This window comes from Sycon ciliatum, chromosome 8 (assembly GCF_964019385.1).
Source record: "Sycon ciliatum chromosome 8, ocSycCili1.1, whole genome shotgun sequence".
NCBI lineage: Eukaryota > Metazoa > Porifera > Calcarea > Leucosolenida > Sycettidae > Sycon > Sycon ciliatum.
In genome coordinates this window covers 10098117-10120364 of record NC_088650.1, presented here as the reverse complement: position 1 = coordinate 10120364, position 22248 = coordinate 10098117, and the positions used below count along the sequence as shown (strand labels likewise).

The 22248-nt window shown below is 45.0% G+C and overlaps 1 protein-coding gene and 1 long non-coding RNA gene across 2 annotated transcripts in view; both read left to right on the top strand.

Moving 5' to 3' along the window:
- The first annotated feature begins 8281 nt into the window (after positions 1-8281).
- Positions 8282-11782, top strand: LOC135823728 (uncharacterized). The gene is made up of 3 exons (XR_010554736.1): positions 8282-8721; positions 9970-10124; positions 11073-11782. It is a non-coding gene; the product is annotated as an uncharacterized LOC135823728 (long non-coding RNA).
- A 4005-nt stretch (positions 11783-15787) lies between these two features.
- LOC135823330 (uncharacterized) overlaps positions 15788-22248 on the top strand; it is a 32359-nt gene continuing 25898 nt past the window's right edge. Inside the window, exons 1-4 of the mRNA XM_065336190.1 lie at positions 15788-16700; positions 17559-18004; positions 18274-18428; positions 20236-20659. Of these exons, the coding sequence (XP_065192262.1) occupies positions 15908-16700; positions 17559-18004; positions 18274-18393 (1359 nt within the window). The 5' untranslated portion in view covers positions 15788-15907 and the 3' untranslated portion in view covers positions 18394-18428; positions 20236-20659. Of the gene's footprint in view, positions 16701-17558; positions 18005-18273; positions 18429-20235 lie in introns of the transcript that reaches the window.

Sequence of the window (22248 nt, the reverse complement as noted above, 5' to 3'; positions counted from 1 at the left end):
CCTGAAAGGAGGGCGTGAACAGGTGTAATTTTCGACAATGTGGTTGCCCTCGACCCTGCTCTCGGACATTCGAGTAATGGTTATGGCAAAATCGATGGTGCTCCAGGTTTTTCAGACGCATTTCTTGACCATACTCAATTCCGTAGATATACCTGTGCACAGAAAGCACACAAGAGTTCAAACTAACTCCACTGTATTCAGTTCACGTGTTTTCCACAGATTCAAAACCCTCCTGGGACCAGGAAAGTGGACAATACGCTGGAGTATAGACGTGCACACTGCGAACACGCCCACGCGCCACTCCTGCACACCCGTGTCGGACATCACATACGGGCCATGTCATGGTGCCGCAGACGTAATGGGCGTGCCCCACACGCTTGCGTTACACACGTTTAGATCCTACATGCACACGTGGAGCACAAACATGTCAAACATGCGTGCCGCGGATGCACACACATTGTTCGTACATGCCGGATACACTTCGCATACATCACATGCGTGTGCCACACCGTCGGAGGAATACAAACGAGCACGGATACGCACACATGAGAGTACCTCACCAACAAAGCCTAGCCAGGTTTGCACTCGGTTTCCCTATCAACAATCATTTCTGGCTAGAACAGTGCAGTAGCAATAGCCGAAACAGAGAGAACGCAACACGGGTGGCCGAGCAAGTGACAAACAGCATAAACAAGACAAACGTACTTTGTACATTCACATACAGTCAACTTCTTTAATAACCACTGCGTATATAACGACAATTCGCAAATATGACAGAATTTCCATGCCCAGAGCAAAGTGACACACAGCATAAACAAGACAAACGTACGTTGTACATTCACACACTTTTAAAAGTTTGTATACATGTATGTGATTGTATTGATATGCTTTGGTTTTCTTTCCTCAAAGGAGAAGTGACGCGTGCATGGTATATGCATAGACCGTTGAAGTTCGTGTGAATGCATCAGACGCACACATGTACAGGACACTTTGCATTTTTCAAACTGAAACCGTATACATAAGCATGCGTGCGTGCGCGTGTGTGTGTGTGTTTGTTTGTGTGTGGCGGGGGGGGGGGGGGGGGGGGTACGTGTACGTGTGAAGAGCAAAAACCAGTACAGTACTGATAAATTGATAATGCAGGCCAAGCAGAGAGGATCGCAAAGCAGACAATCACCTCTACATTGTAATCTCCTACAAATAACACATACATGTACATGTAGCTTCATAAGCAGAAAACGAGATATTGTGAGCGCGACAGACTCACACACACACACACACACACACACACACACACACGCGCGCGCGCGCACACACACAAACACACCCCCCACAGACTAGGGTCCGGCGGATTCTGCCGGCAGAAAATTGGCAGAATTCGGTACTTTTTCTGGTAAGTTTCATGCATGTTTGGTATGTGGATAAAGAAATGGAGCAGAATTCGAATAATTGCCCGCCATAAGGTTTGTATGGTTCTGCCAATTTCACTGCTTTTCGAGCAGAATCTGCCACCTTTTCGAGCAGAATCCACCGTTCCCTACCACAGACACACACCACAAGACCATAAATCTGAAACGGCATGCATTTTGACACACACACGCACACATGCACACACACACACACACACACACACACACACACACACACACAGTCACACACACAACACACACACACACACACACACACACCACGAGACCATACATCTGAAACGGCATGCGTTTGTACAGGCTTTAGAACCACGAGTTAGGTGATCCACATCAAGGCAATACGCACCACCAGCCCAGCTACATGTACCGATATCTCATACTAGACAGCAACTGAACGCGGCACACATACTACACACAAGAGCGCGTACAGCGGCAACTTTCTCCTTATCCTTACGGTTGTCGAATACAGCATTGACGACACACCGAGACACACAGAGGAACACAAACTAAGGTCTGCAATGTACACATACAGTACCGTGACATCTGCATGCACAATGTACATGTATACACAGCTATGCGTTTGCGTGTTTTCATGCTCCCTTCAAAGGTTTATGTATACGGCATGTATGATTTATGTTGCTTGAGTACGCCCACTTTGAAGGTCGAAGTTGGATTATACAGGGCGTGAACAGGTGAGATTTTTATGTCTAGCTGTTAATTACCCTTACCTTAGCCCACCAAGGAAATCGGAATAATCAAACTCGATGGTGCTCCAACTTCATTTCGACGTAGAAAATTCGCTGTTTGAACATCTCAATTTCAAAGGGTAACCACTGATTTCGATGTGAAAAACGTTTCCTGGTCGCCATAAAAAAATTCCTGCCGACACACACCATAACAAGCTCCAAATTCACAAACAGTGGCCACAAACGGTTGCTCGTCATGAAGGTGGTTCGACACTTTCGACCAAATTCGTTCACTTCCGTATTCAGTTGACAATTATTTTTTGCCGTCATCAAGACTTATTTGGGCCGAAAAGCGCAAAAATCAGTGTTAAGCGGGATTCACAGAAGCTTTTTTGCGATGCGACACGCGATGCGACAGGCGCGAAACCGGGAAAACCCCAAATCGCAGCCATGTCGCACCCCACGCAACTGACGCAACTGGGCCATCGCATGCCATCGCACGCGCAGAAGTTGAGCTTGGCTCAACTTTTGCGATGCGATGCGATGCGACAAGCGATTTGGTGTACGATTTTGACCTTTTCTACAGCAAAGTTGTACAAAGGTGCAAGAGTTGCCTTTAAATTTTTACAAGTTGTGTCAAACCGCGCGAATATCATGGTGACGTACCCAAATCAGCAAAACTTTGTCGCATTGCTGACTTCTTCTGTGAATGGTATTTCGCGAGTTCGCATCGCACGCATCCATCGCAGATCGCGTCGCATCGCGTGTCGCATCGCAAAAAAGCTTCTGTGAATCCCGCTTAAGTCTCGAATAGTGGCAGAGATATGTTTTTTGCACGCTTGAGGATGGACTGCCGGAGCAAGCAGAACATGTTCTGGCCGACCCAGAACAGGTGCAGTCCCAACCAAACGCGCTGCTCTGGTGAATCCTGTTCTAGTTCGTACCAACCAAACGTGCCCTAAGTTGCCGCGATCCAAGTGCAGCTAACAGCCGTGTGGAGAGACCTGCACTGCTGGCAAGAGAAATGTGCTCAAACAGTCGCAAAGTAGTTTTTCTGCTGCTTTCTGAGTAGTAATTTTAGTAATTTACCCTAAAAAATTCAGATTCCGCGGGCAAAAGTGTGGATTCCGTGATTTCCGCGGATGATGGCAACAGTGTAGTGCTAGTGAGGGCGCCGACCCCGGTCAATCGACTGGATTTTCAGGTTCGCTGCATGCATGCATGCAGTAGATCTACCATGCTAGCGTGTTGTTATGCACGTGAGTGGTGACGCGTGTGTTATCAAAAGCCTTTTTGCAAATTTTGGCCATTTGCGCTAAAAAAACAACGACAAAAAAACCAACAAGATCAGAGCACCTCGATCTCGCCTTCATAATGTAGATCTACCAGCTAGCGCTAGCGTGTTGTTATGCTAAGGTCAGAAAGGACTTGGTGGCACTCGCTGAGTTATATCATCAGTTGAAGAATATTCCTTATCCTGGCGTCGATCGCTGAGAAGGTGCACTACTGGCTACTGACGTGCATACTAGTTTGTTACATTCACAACAGTGTTGCTGTGGTAATCCGCGCAGTGCTGAACATCTCTATTCACTGTGCAACTGTCTCATACCGCTATCAAAACTTACTGGGGTAAGAGCATTATGTATGTACAAAAAAGAAGATGAATGTTGAAGAAACAATAGTTGACTGGCGGGCTGAGTGCGTTCGAGCAATTGTTTTCCGGATTTCCAAGTGGCAATGTCATGCTGTGTTGTGTATCGGACATGCATAATCGTACCACCCTATCCGACTTTTCGGCCGAGGAAAAAATCGAGAATTATTTTGACAACTCCTAAAACTAGTAGAGAACGAGTACGGTCGTGTACATGTTGGTGACTCGTTTACCCATCCTTAGTTAGGCCAAATAATAATTGCCAGGGAATTTCGATGTGGTTGGCTGAAGTTTGTTCTCAAGTCAAAACAACACGTGTACATGTAGTTATAAACTGACTGAAGTGATCTTTTGCATTTTACTGAAAACCCCCAAAAGCAGTTTTACGAATCACGTCCTTCGTGACTGATCTGATTGAGGCAGTAAGTGTTGGTGACTGAAATCTGGTCCATGTAAGTCAGCTAGTACTGGACACTGTGCAACTGTAGACTTTCCAACATTGGGTTGTGCACCGCTGTATGGCCGGAAATGTATTATTCCGGATTTCATCTAGCATGGCTGTAGATATTGTGTACAGTTGCATGTATACTAGTATCTGATCTGTTGTATGTTGTGTGTTTGTGTGTGTGTGTGTATTTTGCCGCACTGTGTGTTATTCTCTACAGACCGGCAGTACGTAATCTTCTGAGAAATTCTCAGTAATCCACACCATACACTGTACGCTATACACCCGTGTACTACTGAATATACAACATCACCAGGAGAACATGTTTGCTTCAAAGTTACATGGCAATCTCAAGACTGTCAGTAAGTTTGTTCAGCGTGGTTATGCTGTGAGTGTACAGAGCCTGTTAGTCCAGTCAACCACCGTGAGCGGATCAAGGCATTGCGTTGCTAGTAAGGCGATTCAGACATCAGCACAGTTCAGACAGTCAGTTAGGTGGAGATCAGATCAGTCTGGTCGTCAAGTCACTACGGTACGTGATGCCTATGATGCCATTGATTCAATCTTTGATAGCATTGTGAAGTCACGCACTTTTCAACCCAGCTATCTACTGTCACAATGTTCTCTCATCCAACGACATGTTACTGAACTACGGAGTCCAAGCAAGGTTAGGGATATCCTGCAGGCATGTGCTCTTATCAGTGAGGAGAACACTGACGTGACCACACTGGCAGTATCTGCACTGAACCAACTAGCCAGTCTACCTACTGAAATCTGGCAAGAAAGCAAGAACCAACACACGCTGTTATGGGCAATGTACTGGGCCGCAAAGTGCCGATGTTCAACTCCAGGATTCACTAAGTTACTACAACAGCAGCCTGATGTCATGTGTATTGAGGAATGTAGAAATGTTGGTAATTGTGCATATGCATTGCTTATGTTGAATATGCCTGATCGTCACCTGGCCCAACACTTGATCAATCGCTACCTTACCATCCAGAGTACAGGTGATCCAAAGCATCGTCATACTGAAGTACTAGATATCCTTAGCTAAAAAAACGCTAACGTAAACGCAAACCTTTCCGTACTTCGGATCGTTCAAGCTGACTTTTCCCTTAGCACAAAGTACGTTATAGTTGAGACGAAGTAGTCGTGACAACCATGGCGATATGAATTTTCGTGGAAACAGATGCGGGAAATTCAAAATTTTGAACCAGGGATTAGTTTGCTGTCGTTCCGAAAGAATACCTTGGCGAGGTCTTTTACTCTGGAATAGCAAAAGCACGGCGAACATGAGTTTTCGCTGTTCCCAGGTCCTTGGAAACCCTTTCCTAAACGCAGCACCGAAGACTGTAAGGGTCCTCCAGCTCCAGCACGTCTGGGAGAGGCCGATGAATTTCTTCCTCAGGAGTGCCGCGGAACTGGTCCTTTGTTTCCCAGATGGGATAGAGGGAGAACGGCACGAAGCAGAGGACGCAGAAATTGTCAACTGAAAGGCAAAACTCGCCAAAAAGCAAATGTCACAAGAGGAAGCAATCTCGACTCTCGATCTCATCTCGATCTGCACGTCGACGTGCTTTTTATCTCCCGCCAGTTACAAAACAATGCAAGTTTTTGCATTTTTTGCAGAATTTCCATAACGAACGTCGGCCCGTTATTTTGAGCTCTGTAACGTTTTTCCGTTATCCGATAACGTCTTTTGTCACGGCTGGGAGTGAGTACCGTAAAAGTTAGCGTTATCGTACTTTTGCTAAGGATGTCTACTCTCACTACTTCTCTACTGTACACTGTGTGGTGTAGAGTGCAGTGCCTTGCTGGAGCTGATCAGTGTTGATCATCTGATACAGAGTAAGTCTATTCTGGAATAAGACCTATAAAATAGGGACGTGTGGTCTGCTGGTGGTTGTACGAGTATTTCCTTGCAGCACGGACTTTCAATGCACATCCACACCAATATCCTGTATGTTGTCTTTATGTGGATAATAAATCATTGTGTATTTTTTTTGCACGCAATCTGAAGATTCCAGATTGCCTGCGTAATCTGCAGATTGCGCACGCATCCTGGGGTGACATGGAAATATTTGTGGCGCCAGACCAGGTAAATCCTCGTCCCTGATATTCCGGGATACTTCCGGGAATACGCCCAAGTACGTGTGGTGCAAAATTCACGTGTGTGGTGAATTTTATCTGTGGGTTTTGCTGAGAACCTGAAGAGCACAACAAATTCATGTGGGGCGCAATCTGTGGACTTTGTTGAAAACATGAAGAGCGCAGGGAATCCGTGTGGGGCGCTATCTGTGAATTTCGCTGAAAACCATGATCAGCCCAGAGAATCCATTTGGTGTGCAGTCTGTGGGCGCAATCTGTGGTTTTTGTCACAGTGTGTACTGCTAAGGAAGGTATGCTTTCACATACATAATGGTGTTGGATGTTTTAGAGTGTATGTTGAATGATTCAAACTTGAATTTCCAATGAAGTTGTCATGGCAGGCTTAGGTTTGATATTGAATCATACGAAAAGAATAAAATGGGATATGGAGCTTGGGTTGGCTGTGACTCAGAGTTTCACGCCTGTGGCGATCATCAGACAGCAATCAGGGGCGTCGCACACGGTACGGTCACTACGGTATTGACCGTACCACGTTTTGCCCAAGACACCCGTGAGTCAACAAAATACACTGATCTGGGATGTATAATTTTCGAAAATTTTCGGCTCAGCCACCACTCCCCCACGAGTCAATTGTACTTCAGATGGCTGACCGTACCACACTAAAATACCTTCCAACGCCCCTGGCAATGATTACAAAAACGCAATGAATGTTCTTGATATAGTGTGGTAAGGTGCTAGTGGAATCAGAGAATTTAAGGGCAAATAAGGTGAAGCGGTGATTCTATGCATGTACTTGCAAGATCAGCGCCAGACATCAGGTGTAATCCTGGTTTATGTAACTGGAGCCGGTGTGAAGTTAGATAGGTAGAATTTGTATTCAATCATATACAGTGAAACCTGTCTAAGGCGACCCCTCAGGGGAAGAGAAAAAGTGGTCGCCGTGCCGGGCCAGGTGGTCTTCTTATCCAGGTTCAGTGGGTCACGTGACCATATCCACATGTGATACATCATTTTGATCAGTGTATCGCAGTGCACACGCCAATGCTACTCTAGCACTACTCATGTGCCTGGGGTCCTCAGACCTGTCAAGTGTCGTGCATGCACCATGTACGTCTACACTTCCTGCCTGCACTGATGTGTAGATCTACCATGCATGGTGCACTATGCAATGCGTACATTTACATGTACTAGCACTGTGCAACGCGGTCGCGGGTGGGTGGTCGTTGGTCGCGTTGAGCGAGTGGTCGCCTTATCCGAGCTGTTTTGAATGTGAATGCGTCCGTGAAAAGGAAAAGTGGTCGCCATATGCGAGTGATCGCCATTACAAGTTCTACTGTATGACATCAGTACGGTCGTTCAGTTTTGTGCAATGTTATCGCATGAGCTGATTGTCAAGTAACTGGTGGTGTTAGTGGACATCATAGCATAACTTGTAGTTCCTTGGTCCTTTTCTTTTCTATAAATACAAGTACTTGTATAACCAAGAGTGTATAATTTTAAGTCTCGAGTACTCGCATTGAAGGACATGTCCATGTATCCGGAACATTTGTTTCCTGGCGAAATATTTATGTGTCTAAGAGAATGTCCCTGCATGCGAGTGAATACGATATATACTTATGCACTGGATTGAAGAATGCGACCGATTAAAATATACTCATGACAAGTTGAGTAACATACTCGTGCAAAGCCATGTATGTTTGTAAACAGGACAGACATTATGTACTTACGTATGTATACAGTATTATTAAGTCACACACACCGACGATGACTCATGTAGTGTTCTGACTTTTAAGTGTGAGGAGTAACACAAGTAGAGTTGGTGTGAATATGACCAATGATCACATCCAAATGTCAACTACCGCTTGAAATTTTTATTTTCACATTCTGAGATATTGCTGGTCTGTGCCCATACCACTGTGTGTTCCTCTCAATTCTGTCTGTCCTGACTTCTGTGCAGAATGCGATCCGCGCCTTGTGCAACTGCTATTTTTGCACAACACCCTCCCTGGTACTAACGACCAGCGGCTACAGATATTGGAAACATGTTTGGTGCGGTTCCGAAAGGCTGTGGCAAGTCGGTATTCAGGTCGAATGCATGACATGCTGTCATACTTCATTGGCTCAAAGTACACCACTGGCATTTCTCAGGTTGATGGTGTGAAAGTTCAAGCATTCTGTGTATTCAACCGAGGCTATGAACCAGTGGAGACTGACGCGTATCCAGCTGATGTATACAATGGTGTATCAGTAGATATGACAACAGCTAGACGTCATGGCTTCAATGTTGTGGCATGTCTGGGTGTGAGTGACACTCGGTTACTACGTCATCCTGTACGTACACCTAACGGGTATGATACTCTTCAGGCATCGGCACTGAAATCTCAAGGATGTTATATTATTCCGGTGAGTTCCAGTGCTAGTGATTTGATTTTGATGATGTGTGTCTTGATTCTTTAGTGACAGTGGGAAGAAAAGAGCTTGTATGTCACGGCCGCATTGCGAGTTTGTGACCTGGCTTAGATCAGTCTAGTGGCTACCCAGACTCCCAGGTAGACGACCAATATAGTCGCCATCCAAGTTAGCCAGCTCACACAGATTGACATGTTTCTAATTCCACTTGAACCGTGTTTATTGAACTATTGCTATGCTAAGTCGAAAGATCAGCGTGAAGAGTCAAAGACCCAGACAGAGCAGGGGAGAGGCGGAGTGACTCTCCCAGGATCGAGAGTGAATTGAGAGAGTAGTGAGCTCGCCAAGAGTCGAGGATGAATGTCAGCAAAACATCTCCTTATGCTACATTATGTGATCAAAACTATACAGCGGCAAGAATGTGTAAGGATTATTTCTATATTTCAACAGTAGTGCAATCAGCCAAACTGGAATGTAGTACAGCGATCAATACGGGGAGCCTGCTCACCCAAATGTGAATATTAATCATCTCCATATGCTGGCATTACCTTGGTCCGCGATCCGGTAGTTGGGATGCATTGCAGCTGGCGGGAAGCGTAGCTGTGTCATTCTTGTGGCTTCACCCAAGGCGGGCTCTTCCCCAAAACATAGCAGCAGACGGCAGAGCCGCTTTCCCACCAAAAGGGTACAGAGTCCACAGTACGTGAAGCAGTGCAGACCCTTTACATTGTACGATGCGAGAAGAAGCGCCACTCTTGCTCAACTAACAAGGGTATCAGCTCCCTTGCAGGACGAAGCGTGGTTCCCTTAAGCTCAACAGTGTAGTGAGTACAACCCTGACAACTTGTACTGAAGGTGTCGTCGACGTACAACAACACTTGGTGGCTCTCTGCCACAAGCTGAAAGCTATGATTGCTCAACTAACGAAAGTGCCAAATCCTTCGCAGGACGATTCATAATTCTAACAGAACTCTAGAATATTTCTAGAATATTTCGGAGTCCAGATTTTGGCTTGTTGAACTCAATGTATGGTCGCTTTCACGACGAGTCTAATCCTGGTTATCACATGTACACAATGAGAGTTTGGAGTGTTTTTACTGCCTCCTGTTGCGCTAGTTTAGTAGTACGACTTAGTCTCACCCTTCTGAAGATGGTATTCAATGACGGATTGACTATAGAGACATTTATCCCCTGGATGAGCTACACTTCGAATTACACCACTATTTCTTGCTCTCTTGATAGGTGGTACTCGAATATGGCGCTCGGTACTCGCAGAGAAGCAGACACTTTATCCCGGATTTGCTGATCAATTATCCGCATCACATTGGCGTGTTCAAAGACCTGTTGCCTGCTAAGCAGTGATGGACATACACACTGATGTCATACTTAACACTATGGTAAGTTTACAGAATGTTAGATGATGTATTTGTCTAGTTTCGTTCTTGCAGCATCGTTGGCTGCAATGTCTAGTTTGAAAAGAGAAATAAAACTGATTGCAGAAGTATAACATAAGTACATGACACAAACAAGGCAGGCAGGGCAGCTCGAAGTAGCCGTGAACGCCGCTGTCTGATGTTTGCTGAAATATGTTAAATTTGTACAGCTTCACAGCCCTTCGTCTCTAGTGTTTGTCTACATAACAGGACATGTCTATGGTAATGGAGTCTGTAATGAACAGCATGCTAGATTCTCGCTTTGGATGGATTTCTTGTACTTGGTAATGGACCACACTCGAAACCGTGACTGGTTGTTGGTTTTTGTGGCTGGATGAAAGGGCATATTAGACTGTATGACTGGTTGTTGGTTTTTGTAGCTGGATGAAAGGGCATATTAGACTGTATGACTGGTTGCAAGACCTGTAACTGTTCACAGGGGCCGGACTGTTCACCGACGACCACATTTACTTACTTGACTTTGCAACTAAGTGAATGGGCTGAAGTGTTATTTTGTTGTGAACTTAATTTTTGACATCACGTTTCATGCACAAGTAAATGTACTTGCAAGTACATGCACGTTAAAAAAAACTGCTCTCGCAGGTCTTATTGATGCAAGGCAAGATTAGAAAAGAGGGTCACGGCTTCCATGACTAATCAAAATAAATGTGAACGAAGAATTCTGCTGGCCCCAAAGGTCCCAAACCCATCTCCAGAGTTGCACGCTCCACTGCATCATGTACTCTTGCTGACGTTACAGTCAGTATTAACACAGAGATACACGAACAAGTAGCTAGCCAGGTCGGGAAAGAAACTTGATAACCACCATAGAGAGTGGAGTGCGCTGTGTAATACTTCCTGATCTTAAATAATTGTAATTGCTGTTTGCGTGGGTCTTCTGTGTTCTCTCAGGTACCTCTGAACAGCCGAATACTATGCCGAATTGTGCAGGAAGTGTGTGATAATATCATGGGAGACTGGAATATGGTGTCCATCTTGTGATTTTTAAAGTTATTATTTCTCCGATTCCTTTCTTTTTCTACTGACCAGAACAGTGAGTAAGTTGGTGCTGCGTCTTGGTTCATTCCACTCTATTGGCTGAGTAACTGAGTAACTTAGTAGGTGAGTACATCGGATGTGAGAGGGTAATGCTGCTAGTGCTAGTGCAGTATGCATGTTGATTGTGTTATTGAAATCAAGGCATTGTCGAATTTTGTGTGTGTGTGTGTGTGTGTGTGTGTGGTACATGGTGTATGTGTGTGTATGTGTGTATGTGTGTATGTGTGTGTGTGTGTGTGTGTGTGTGTGTGTGATTACTTTACTTCCCATTTCTTTTTTTCTGTTCAGAGTGCGTACATATTGTACGTTGATATTGTGAATCCTCCACATGTGTATTCACTGCTATTCAGCTTCCATTGTGCGTGTGTGTGCTTGTACATTAATTTTAATTCCCATGAAGTTCGTTTTTCTTTGTGTGGGCATATACGTTGATATTGTGAATCCTCCACATTTGTGTTGTTCCTTCCATTGTCCATACAACATGTAGTACATGTAGCGTCTGGAGTGGCCAGGATCCTGATTCTTGACTGAGTTACATCTTTAAAAGGTAGTAGCGTCTGCCATGATCTCTGTGTGTGTGTGTGTGTGTGTGTGTGTGTGGTGTGTGTGTGTGTGTGTGTGTGTGTGTGTGTGTGTCCAACCTGTCGGAAGGCTACCCTCTTGCCAAAGCATTTTTGGAAGTTGGACTAGTTTCGGCTCCACAATCCAGTGTGTCGTTACTATAATTATAGCTTTCATGGCTGAGGTTGTTGATACGTCTGTTGGCCCTAGGTTCCCAGTACCCAGTTGCCGAGGCTGGTTGGTAAAATAACTCCAATTTCACTTCAAGGTACCAGTGCATCTAGTGTCTTCTTTTATCAAAGCAGCGTGCTGTCTATACTGGTTACCCCAGCAAGTGTAGGGTGTGCATAGGTAATTGTCTTGGCCGTCCTATTCCGATGTACTCCGTGTGGTGTAGACCAGGTGTGCATTGGGGGGTCGATTCACATGGCTTCGCCAGTTGTGTGGATTAGACAGTTATCTGGCACTTGTCTTGATCTGTTTCAATCAGAATCAGATCCGCTATCGTTGCTATAAAGAGAAAATCTGTGGGTGCACATCCAGTGCATTTGCAGATTTGCGTGCTTCTCTTGCGACGGGCATGGTACATGGTGTGTGTGTGTGTGTGTGTGTGTGTGTGTGTGTGTGTGTGTGTGTGTGTGTGTGTATGTGTTCGGTCAGGCCGGCACGTCATGTGTCGGTGACAGGAGGACAAAACTAAAAGAGCTGGCATTGCACCCGGCGTGGGTCGATTCACCCGCGAAACGTGACTAAGTACCAGCACAGTTCTGTGCTGAGCTCTCTTGTTTCTCTGGTTTTTTTATGTGAAAAAGAGAAGAAACACATGAGAACATTGTATTACTGGCTCAGTATCCGAGTATATATTTTATGTGTATGCTCACAGTGTGGGTATTAGTGTAAGGCGGCACGAACCATGTGAGATCGGATTGTGACTGATCACGTGCGTTGCAGCCTGGTTTACGTAGCTTGTTCGTTTGAGCCTTTGAGGATATAGAACTAACATACATGTATGATGTAGACCGATCCTAGCGATGCCCCAGTGCGCTGGCCATGCAGCCGCGATTAAGCGGTACACACATACCTACATTTATGCGTTGCAACACGCAGCGTTCTGTAGATCTACGCGCTGAGCTAGCTGAGGGCGCCGAGTCGCCGAGCCGCCGACCCCGGGCCCGGTCAATCGACTGGATTTTCAGGTCCGCTTCAGTTTTGCCAGTACTGGCACTTGGCAGTAGATCATGGTAGATCAACCAGCTAGCTAGCGACTAGCGTGTTGTTATCATGGTTATGCACTTGAGACTTGAGTGATGACGCGTGTGTTATCAAAAGACTTTTTGCAAATAATTTGGTCATTTGCGCTAAAAAACAACGACAAAAAAACAATACAAGAAACAACAAGAGCACCTCGATCTCGCCTTCATAATGTAGATCTACCAGCTAGCGCTAGCGTGTTGTTATGCTAAGGTCAGAAAGGACTTGGTGGCACTCGCTGGTTTATCTCATCAGTTGAAGAATATTCCTTATCCTGGCGTCGATCGCTGAGAAGGTGCACTATTGGCTACTGACGTGCATAATAGTTTGTTACATTCACAACAGTGTTGCTGTGGTAATCCGCGCAGTGCTGAACATCTCTATTCACTGTGCAACTGTATCATACAGCTATTCTAACTTACTGGGGTAAGAGAATTATACATGTACAAAAAAGAAGATGAATGTTGAAGAAACAATAGTTGACTGGCGGGCTGAGTGCGTTCGAGCAATTGTATTCCGGATTTCCATGTGGCAATGTCATGCTGTGTTGTGTATCGGACATGCATAATCTTACCACCCTATCCGACTTTTCGGCCGAGGAAAAAATCGAGAAGTAGTTTGACAACTCCTAAAACTAGTAGAGAACGAGTACGTGTACATGTTGGTGACTCGTTTACCCATCCTGTCCGTAAATTTCATATGGCATTCAATTGACGGTAACTTTGGTGTTTCTCAATGGATTTGAGTGAAATTTTGACCACACACTCCTGCCACTATGCTGGCCCTCAGGACATGATTTACAAGTTCTTGCGCCTCACTGACAGGCTTTGAAAACTCAAATTTCCGGCATAGTGCCACGGTGTGTGAGCCACCCAGGAGCTAAACAAATGCATTTACAATTTTTTCACATTTTCGTGCCCATTCTATCCGTGCGCGGGACCCAAACCTAAAACAAGTCCAGAAGCAGCCATGGGTGGTGGGGTAGGGCCCCTCAACGTGGCCCTGGAATCTGTCACAACGGAACGAGTGGGCGTTCTCTCACAGACTCCCACAGATCCAAGTCAATTTTTGAATTTTTTTAGGTTTAGCACGTGCTACGAGGTCGTACCTTTGATACAACATCCAGTGCTGGGACCTCCACAGCAAGCCATTTCCACAGCGCTGCACACGAAATCCAGGATACCTTCAGAAACCGGCAAAGACTACCACTCACGTTCCACTACTGCCTAGTACTGAATCCTACCTGACTTCTTGACACGACTCAAACTTGCCAAAGTCACTAAATCAACGTCAACTACAATAATCAAGCCACATATCTGCAACGTCACGAGGGTGCTGGCAAAAGTCCTGCTGCACGGCGGCGGGCAAAGCCCGCCGCCGTGCAGCCCAATACATGGTTTTTTAACATGATTTTTGGACTTTTTTGGACTTGGAGCAAAATTCTGCACACTTTCGAGTGTTTCCATGATACGAAAAGTTGCGCACGGTCTGCTCAGATTCAAATACAGTGCTGCCAACAAATGACAGCGTTCAACAAAAAAAATCTTTCCTTGCAAGGGCACATTTTCGGGCATACTCTTGAACGGCTGGTCAGATCGGGACACAATTTCAGAGAATTTGCAGCTATTCATGCTCTTTCAACTGATGTAGCACTCGATATGAATTTACGAATTCGACTTTTCAGGGATTTTACGACCAGTCTGCCCCCTTTGTTGTGAAACGACAAGTTCTCGAGAGTGAAAGGCCTTCTCGCTTGTGACATTGTGTTCGTTCCAATGCAGTTGTATCCCGACTCCGCCGTACCGCTGATGTTTACGACGTAGTATACCCTACATGCGCTATGTGCGGTTTGCTGTGTGCGCTGTCATTTTCACGCTATAACTACCTGGTGGTTTTAGTGTTATACATTCATTCATTCATTGTTTAGTTAGTCGATGGAAGTGAAATATACTGTTGAGAATAAATAGTTGTCCTCGTGCCATGTGGGGTCGTTCGTTCCTGACACTTTAGAGAACCAGAGGGTTCACAACACCCTTAATTAATTACTGTTAGGCCAAATTGCCAGGGAATTTCGATGTGGTTGGCTGAAGTTTGTTTTCGAGTCAAACAACACGTGTACATGTAGTTATAAACTGACTGAAGTGATCTTTTGCATTTTACTGAAAATGCCCAAAAGCAGTTTACGAATCATTTCTTTCGTGACTGATCTGAATGAGGCAGTAAGTGTTGGTGACTGAAATCTGGTCAATGTAAGTCAGCTAGTACCGGACACTGTGCAGCTGTAGACTTTCCAACATTGGGTTGTGCACTGCTGTATGGCCGGAAATGTATTATTCATGATCCCGGATTTCATCATGTCTAGCACTGCATGTATATCTGATCTGTTGTATGTTGTGTGTATGTGTGTGTGTGTGTGTGTGTGTGTGAGAGAGAGAGTGTGTGTGTGTGTGTGTGTGTGTGTATGTGTGTGTGTGTGTGTGAGTGTGTGTGTGTGTGTAAAAAAAAAAAAAGAAGAAAAAAGACCAAAAATAGGGATTCACTGGCCAGAAAAAAGTCACTTCAAAATAGCTGTATGGTGTAGACCAGGCTGAATAGTGACGGTCAATTCTTCAGCCTTGCAAGCTGTTGAGTGATGCAATCCCAGCACAAGTTGCTATGGCTTCTGCCGTAGCATTGCTATCATTGCCTCCGGCGATGGGCGTCAAAGGTCAGGTGTGTGTGTATGTTGTGTGTGTGTGTGTGTATTTTGCCGCACTGTGTGTTATTCTCTATAGACCGGCAGTACGTAATCTTCTGACAAATTCTCAGTAATCCACACCATACACTGTACGCTATACACCCGTGTACTACTGAATATACAACATCACCAGGAGAACATGTTTGCTTCAAAGTTACATGGCAATCTCAAGACTGTCAGTAAGTTTGTTCAGCATGGTTATGCTGTGAGTGTACAGAGCCGGTTAGTCCAGTCAACCTGCGCGTCAAGGCCATGTGTTGCTAGCAAGTTGACTCAGACATCAGCACAGTCCAGGCAGTCAGTTAGGTGGAGATCAGATCAGTCTGGTCGTCAAGTCACTACGGTACATGATGCATATGATGCCATTGATTCAATATTTGATAGCATGGTGAAGGTACGCACTTTTCAACCCAGCTATCTACTATCACAATGTTCTCTCATCCAACGATATGTTACTGAACTACGGAGTCCAGGCAAGGTTAGGGATATCCTGCAGGCATGTGCTCTTGTCAATGAGGAGAACACTGACGTGACCGCACTGGCAGTATCTGCACTGAACCAACTAGCCAGTCTACCTACTGAAATCTGGCAAGAAAGCAAGAACCAACACACGCTGTTATGGGCAGTGTACTGGGCCGCAAAGTGCCGATGTTCAACTCCAGGATTCACAAAGTTACTACAACAGCAGCTTGATGTCATGTGCATTGAGGAATGTAGAGATGTTGATAATTGTGCATATGCATTGTTAATGTTAAATATGTCTGATCGTCACCTGGCCCAACACTTGATGAATCGCTACCTTACCATCCAGAGTACAGGTGATCCAAAGCATCGTCATACTGTAGTACTCTCACTACTTCTCTACTGTACACTGTGTGGTGTAGAGTGCAGTGCCTTGCTGAAGCTGATCAGTGTTGATCAACTGATACAGAGTAAGTCTATTCTGGAATAAGACCTATTGAATGGAGACTTGTGTCTGTTGGTTGTGGAATTTCTGCTCACACGGAGTTACAAATGACATTCATACCACACACCTCTGTAGTAATTGTCCTTGGTGTCTCAGAGTTGAAACCAAGTGTTGTTTTAGACGGGAACAGAAACGATCTCTGTTTATGGTTTTTGCTACACAGTATTCTGCAAGTGCAGATTTACTTTCACATACATATTATGATGATGTGTGTTGTAAACTGATCATAATTCAACTTGGGTTAAAATAAAAAGTGATGATGGAAGGATTATGGGTATGATTTTGAATCATGCAGTTGGACAGTCTGAAGCCATTCCAAACTTGTGTTAGTATTTCAGCAATCAACTACATTCTAGTGATATGGGTGGGGCATCCTGCAACTAAACAGCACAATTGGAAGTTTTGAGCACACCTGCCTTATTCCTCAGCACTGCGAAATCACACTTCAGTCCACTGTATTAGTTTCAACATTTACACAAATTACTATCACCAGAATGCAGTACAATGTGCAATATGCCATATGCATCCTGCTGATGTTTGGAGTCAGGACAGACAGCATGGACTTGTGTGTACTTCAAGAAGCATGTGTACCAAATTCGTAACTCACATACCAACAAAAATTCATCCAGTGTTGTTCCCCTGACTGTGTCTGTTTTATAGGAAGTAGTCTGTTGGCGTGGAAATGACAAATGAATCACTTTCAGATGTCATCGATCTTTGATTTTTTTTCATTTTCACAATGTCATCCTAAAATGTATCTGTTGGTCTATGTCCATACCACTGTGTGTTCCTCTCGATTCTCTCTGCCCTGACTTCTATGCAGAATGCGATCCTGTACGTGTCCAACTTCTATTTTTGCACAACACCCTCCCTGTCACTAACAACCAGCGGCTACAGATGATGAACAGGTGTTCAGTGCGGTTCCAGAAGGCTGTGACAAGTCGGCAGTCAGGTCGAATGTATGACATGCTGTCATACTTCATTGGCCCAAAGTACACCACTGGCATATCTCTGGTTGATGGTGTGAACGTCCAGGCATTCTGCATATTCAACCAAGACCATGAACCAGTGGAGACTGAAGCGTATCCAGCTGATGTATACAACGGTGTATCAGTAGATATGACTGCAGCTAGACGTCATGGTTTCAGTGTTGTGGCATGTCTGGGTGTGAGTGACACACGGTTACTGCGTCATCCTATACGTACACCTAACGGATATAGATTTCTTGAGGCATCGGTACTCAAATCTCAAGGATGTTATATTATTCCGGTTAGTTCCAGTGCTAGTGTTTTGCCTTTGATGATGCCTGTCTTGATTCTACAGTGCAGGGTGGAAAAAGGAGCTTGTGCATAAGGATAGTTTTGAGTGTTTTGACTACATGCTGCTGCCCAAGTCTAGTTGTGAGACATAAAACAGTTTTATAGTCTCACACTGTTCACCCATCTGAAGATTGTGTTCAGTGTTAAAAGAGAGTTTTTTTTATCCTGGATGAGCTTAAATGTTGCATTACTTCACACTCTTTCTGTCTACTTTGATAGATGGTACTCGAATATGGCGCTCGGCACTCACAGAAAAGCAGCCACACTATCCCGGATTTGCTGATCAATTATCCGTATCACATCACCGTGTTCAAAGACCTGTTACCCGCCAAGCAGTGATGGACATACACACTGATGTCATAGTCTACATGATGGTAAGTTACAGAATCATTAGTTGCTGTACATGTATCTGCCATGGTGTAGTTTAGTGTTATATTCTTTCAACCTCATTGGGTGCAATGTCTATAACTGATAGCAGAACACTAATGGGAGTGAGGTACGCGAGTTGTTGGGCGAATTCCTTCGACCTGACCGAACTAGAAAAGCACAACGGCAAGGAATTGATCTGGCTATATCGTGGTGGTTACCTAGCTATGTTGATGAATACAACGGGTAGTGAGACTGATTAGATGACCTGTGGAAGACTATAATCCAGGAATTACAGAGTCTTGGGTTGAAGATTACGATCAATGCTAACCTAGAAGTAGTGAACTTCCTCGTTATCACACAAGCAAATCTGTAAACCAGTCAACACAAATCATACCGAAACCGGGCGCCACGACTCTATTGTCGTCCGGAAATGGTACTAGAGTGCAGTGGCGCAACCTGCACAGTCTGAGCGCGGTCCGCTAGCAGGGGAGAACCCCATGCGCAGGGTAACGCCAAACGGGACCTGAAAAAGGTGACAAGGACAACACTATACCTGAATACCCAGTCTAACTATCCGCCGGTGATAATACTTCAGTACAAGATCTCCTCAAGCCTACCAGTAGAAGAATATCCGATATCTTGGCTGACCCTGATGTGTTCCAGGAGGCTGTACCACCATAAAGGAGTGTGCTGATTAGCAGTAGGTATTGTGAACCCCTAGAGTTGTGTAGTGGACTATCTATTCAGAACATTGACGAATTCCTTTCTGATATGCTCCTCATGACTGGTCTGGGGGCACAGTAGAAACTGTGATTGGTTCAGCCATGTTTGTTTGGTATTGCGACTTGTCACAGGGCATTAGTTTTTTTGTTGACGATATGACTGGTTACAGGACCAGTGACTGTTCAGAGGGTCTGTACTACTCGCAGGGCCTGGACTGGTCACAGGGCCTGGACTGGTCACAGGGCCTGGACTGGTCACAGGGCCTGGATTGATCACAGGGCCTGGACTGGTCACAGGGCCTGGACTGGTCGCAGGGCTTGGACTGTTCACAGGGCCTGGACTGGTTATAGGGCATGGACTGGTCACAGGGCCTGGACTGGTCACAGGGCCTGGACTGGTCACGGAGTTCTACACAAAAAAACTAGACTTAGATACGCAGAAGTGCACCATATCGCTTACATAATCTTTGCCGTCTAGTTTTCTTTAAAACTGACATCACAGGTCTTATTGATACAGAGCAAGAGTATAAAAGTGGATCATGGCATCCATGACTAATCAAAACGTATATAAATGGAGAATTCTACTGTCCAGAACCCATCTACAGAGTCGTACACTCTGCTTTATGTATTCTTGCCATCGCAACAGTATGGTACAGAGATACAGTCAACTTCGCTAATAACGACTACGGATATAACAACATTTCGCGAATAGCGACAGAATTTCCATGCCCAGAGCAAATTGCCATCTAACTATAATACAAGCGAGGGTCCCTGGTTCGAGTCCTGGTGGTGACAGTCAATTTTTTCTTCAGACTTTTCCCGTTTGTCTCTTTCCCTCAAACCTGTTAATAACTATAATACATAATACATATAATGAGACTTCGGATATAAGGACACTTCGCAAATACAGACACTTTTCTGATGCCCCGCCGAGTGTCATTATACGCAAAGTTGACTGTACATGCATGTACATGTAGCTAGCCACGTCAGGAAAGAAACTTGACCACCACCATAGAGGGTGGGGTGAGCTGTGTAATACTTTCCTGATTCTAGTATTTGCTGGTTGTGTACTTCTACGGTTTTCTCGCAGATATCTCTTAACAGCAGAAAACTAAGCCGAATTGTGCAGGAAGTGTGTTTAAATCACTCGAGACTGGAATATGTCTGTCTAGTGATTGAAGTTTAAATTTCTTCGATTCCTTGCCCCTTTTTCTGCTGAGCCGAACACTGAGGAAGTTGGTGCTGCATCTTGTTTAATTCCACTCCCGGCTGAGTAACTGAGTACATCGGATGTGAGAGGGTAATGCTGCTAGTGCTAGTGAAGTATGCATGTTGATTGTGTTTTTGAAATCAAGGCATTGTTGAGTTTGTGCGCGAGTGTTTGCGTATCTGTGCATTCAATTCATTCCCATATTTTATCTTTGTGCGTGCTTATATAATCATGTACCTTGATATTATTATTGTGAATCCTCCACATGTGTGTTTTCAGCGTCCATTGTCCATAGTACACGTAGTACATGTAGCATCTGGAATAACCAGGATCCTGATTCTTGACTGAGCTACATGTTTAAAAGGTAGTAGCGTCTGCCGTGATCTGTGTGTGTGTGTGTGGGGGGGGGGGGGGTTCTGTAAGGCGGCACGAACCATGTGAGATCGGATTTTGACCAATCGCGTGTGTTGCAGCCTGGTGGCGTGGCTTGTCCGTATGAGGATTAACATAGAACTAACATGGACCGATCCTAGCAAGGGTCCTGACCTGCCTCTCTTGTTTCTCATCAACAAATCACTTCAATCTACATGTACATGACCTACTGTCGTGGGCATGGAAATCCAGTCGATTGACCGGGGCCGGCGCCCTCAGCGCGTACAGAACGCTGCGTGCAGTGCACATGTTCATCCGATGCGACCAGCACGCTGAAGCGCATAAATGCATGTGTGTATCCCTTATCCACGGCTGCATAGCCAGAGCCCTGGGGCCGGTAGACGCGCGACCAGATTTCCATGTCCACGACAGTATGTCATGTAGCGTACGGATGTCCAGATATCACTGCTGCTCGGTTCTGAATACTGTTTCTGTCTTTGATCTCGTATTGAAAAATAAGTAGATCTACCGGGGGGGGGGGGGGGGGAGCTATCCGGATGAATACATGATAACCGTAATGTCCCGAGTGCGGCTTGTGTTTGGGGCAGCGCGCTAGCGGCAACTCAGCAGTCAGAGAAAATCATGCATGCAGTTGCACCGGACTGTTACCATGGTTACTGTGTTAGTGTTATGTGCAGACCGTGTCCGTAGGGTTTGACACGTGAGTGATGACGCGTATGTAACATTGTTATCAAAAGTCTTTTTGCAAATTTTGGCCATTTGCGCTAAAAAAAACGATATAAAAAAACAAGAAACAACAAGAGCACCTCGATCTCGCCTTCATCGTATCAATACGTATTGAGTGTAGAATGTAGATCTACCAGCTAGTGCTAGCGTGTTGTTATGCTATGGTCAGAAAGGACTTAGTGGCACTCGCTGGTTTATATCATCAGTTGAAGAATATTCCTTATCCTGGCGTCGATTGCTGAGAAGGTGCACTATTGGCTACTGACGTGGATAATAGTTTGTTACATTCACAACAGTGTTGCTGTGGTAATCTGCGCAGTGCTGATAATCTCTGTTAGTCACTGTGCAACTGTATCATACGGCTATCAAAACTTACTGGGGTAAGAGAATTATGTACCGGTATGTACAAAAAAGAAGATGACTGACTAGTACTAGTACATGAATGTTGAAGAAACAATACTAGTAGTTGACTGCGGGGCTGAGTGCGTTCGAGCTTTTTTTTTCCTGATTTCAATGAGGCTATGTGTTGTGTATCGGACATGCATAATCTTACCACCCTATCCGACTTTTCAGCCGACGAAAATATCGAGAGGTTTTAATATTAAAGGGAAACTGAACGCCAAAAATAAGTATGGCTTATCCGAAGGGGAATTGGGCACTGATTCCGATGAGCTATGTCTCGAGCCGATCAGAGAAGAGGAACCGTGTCAAATTTCATAAATAACACCTTCCATATTTGGAAATTGGGCTTGATGACGTGCGTACTGCTTAGCT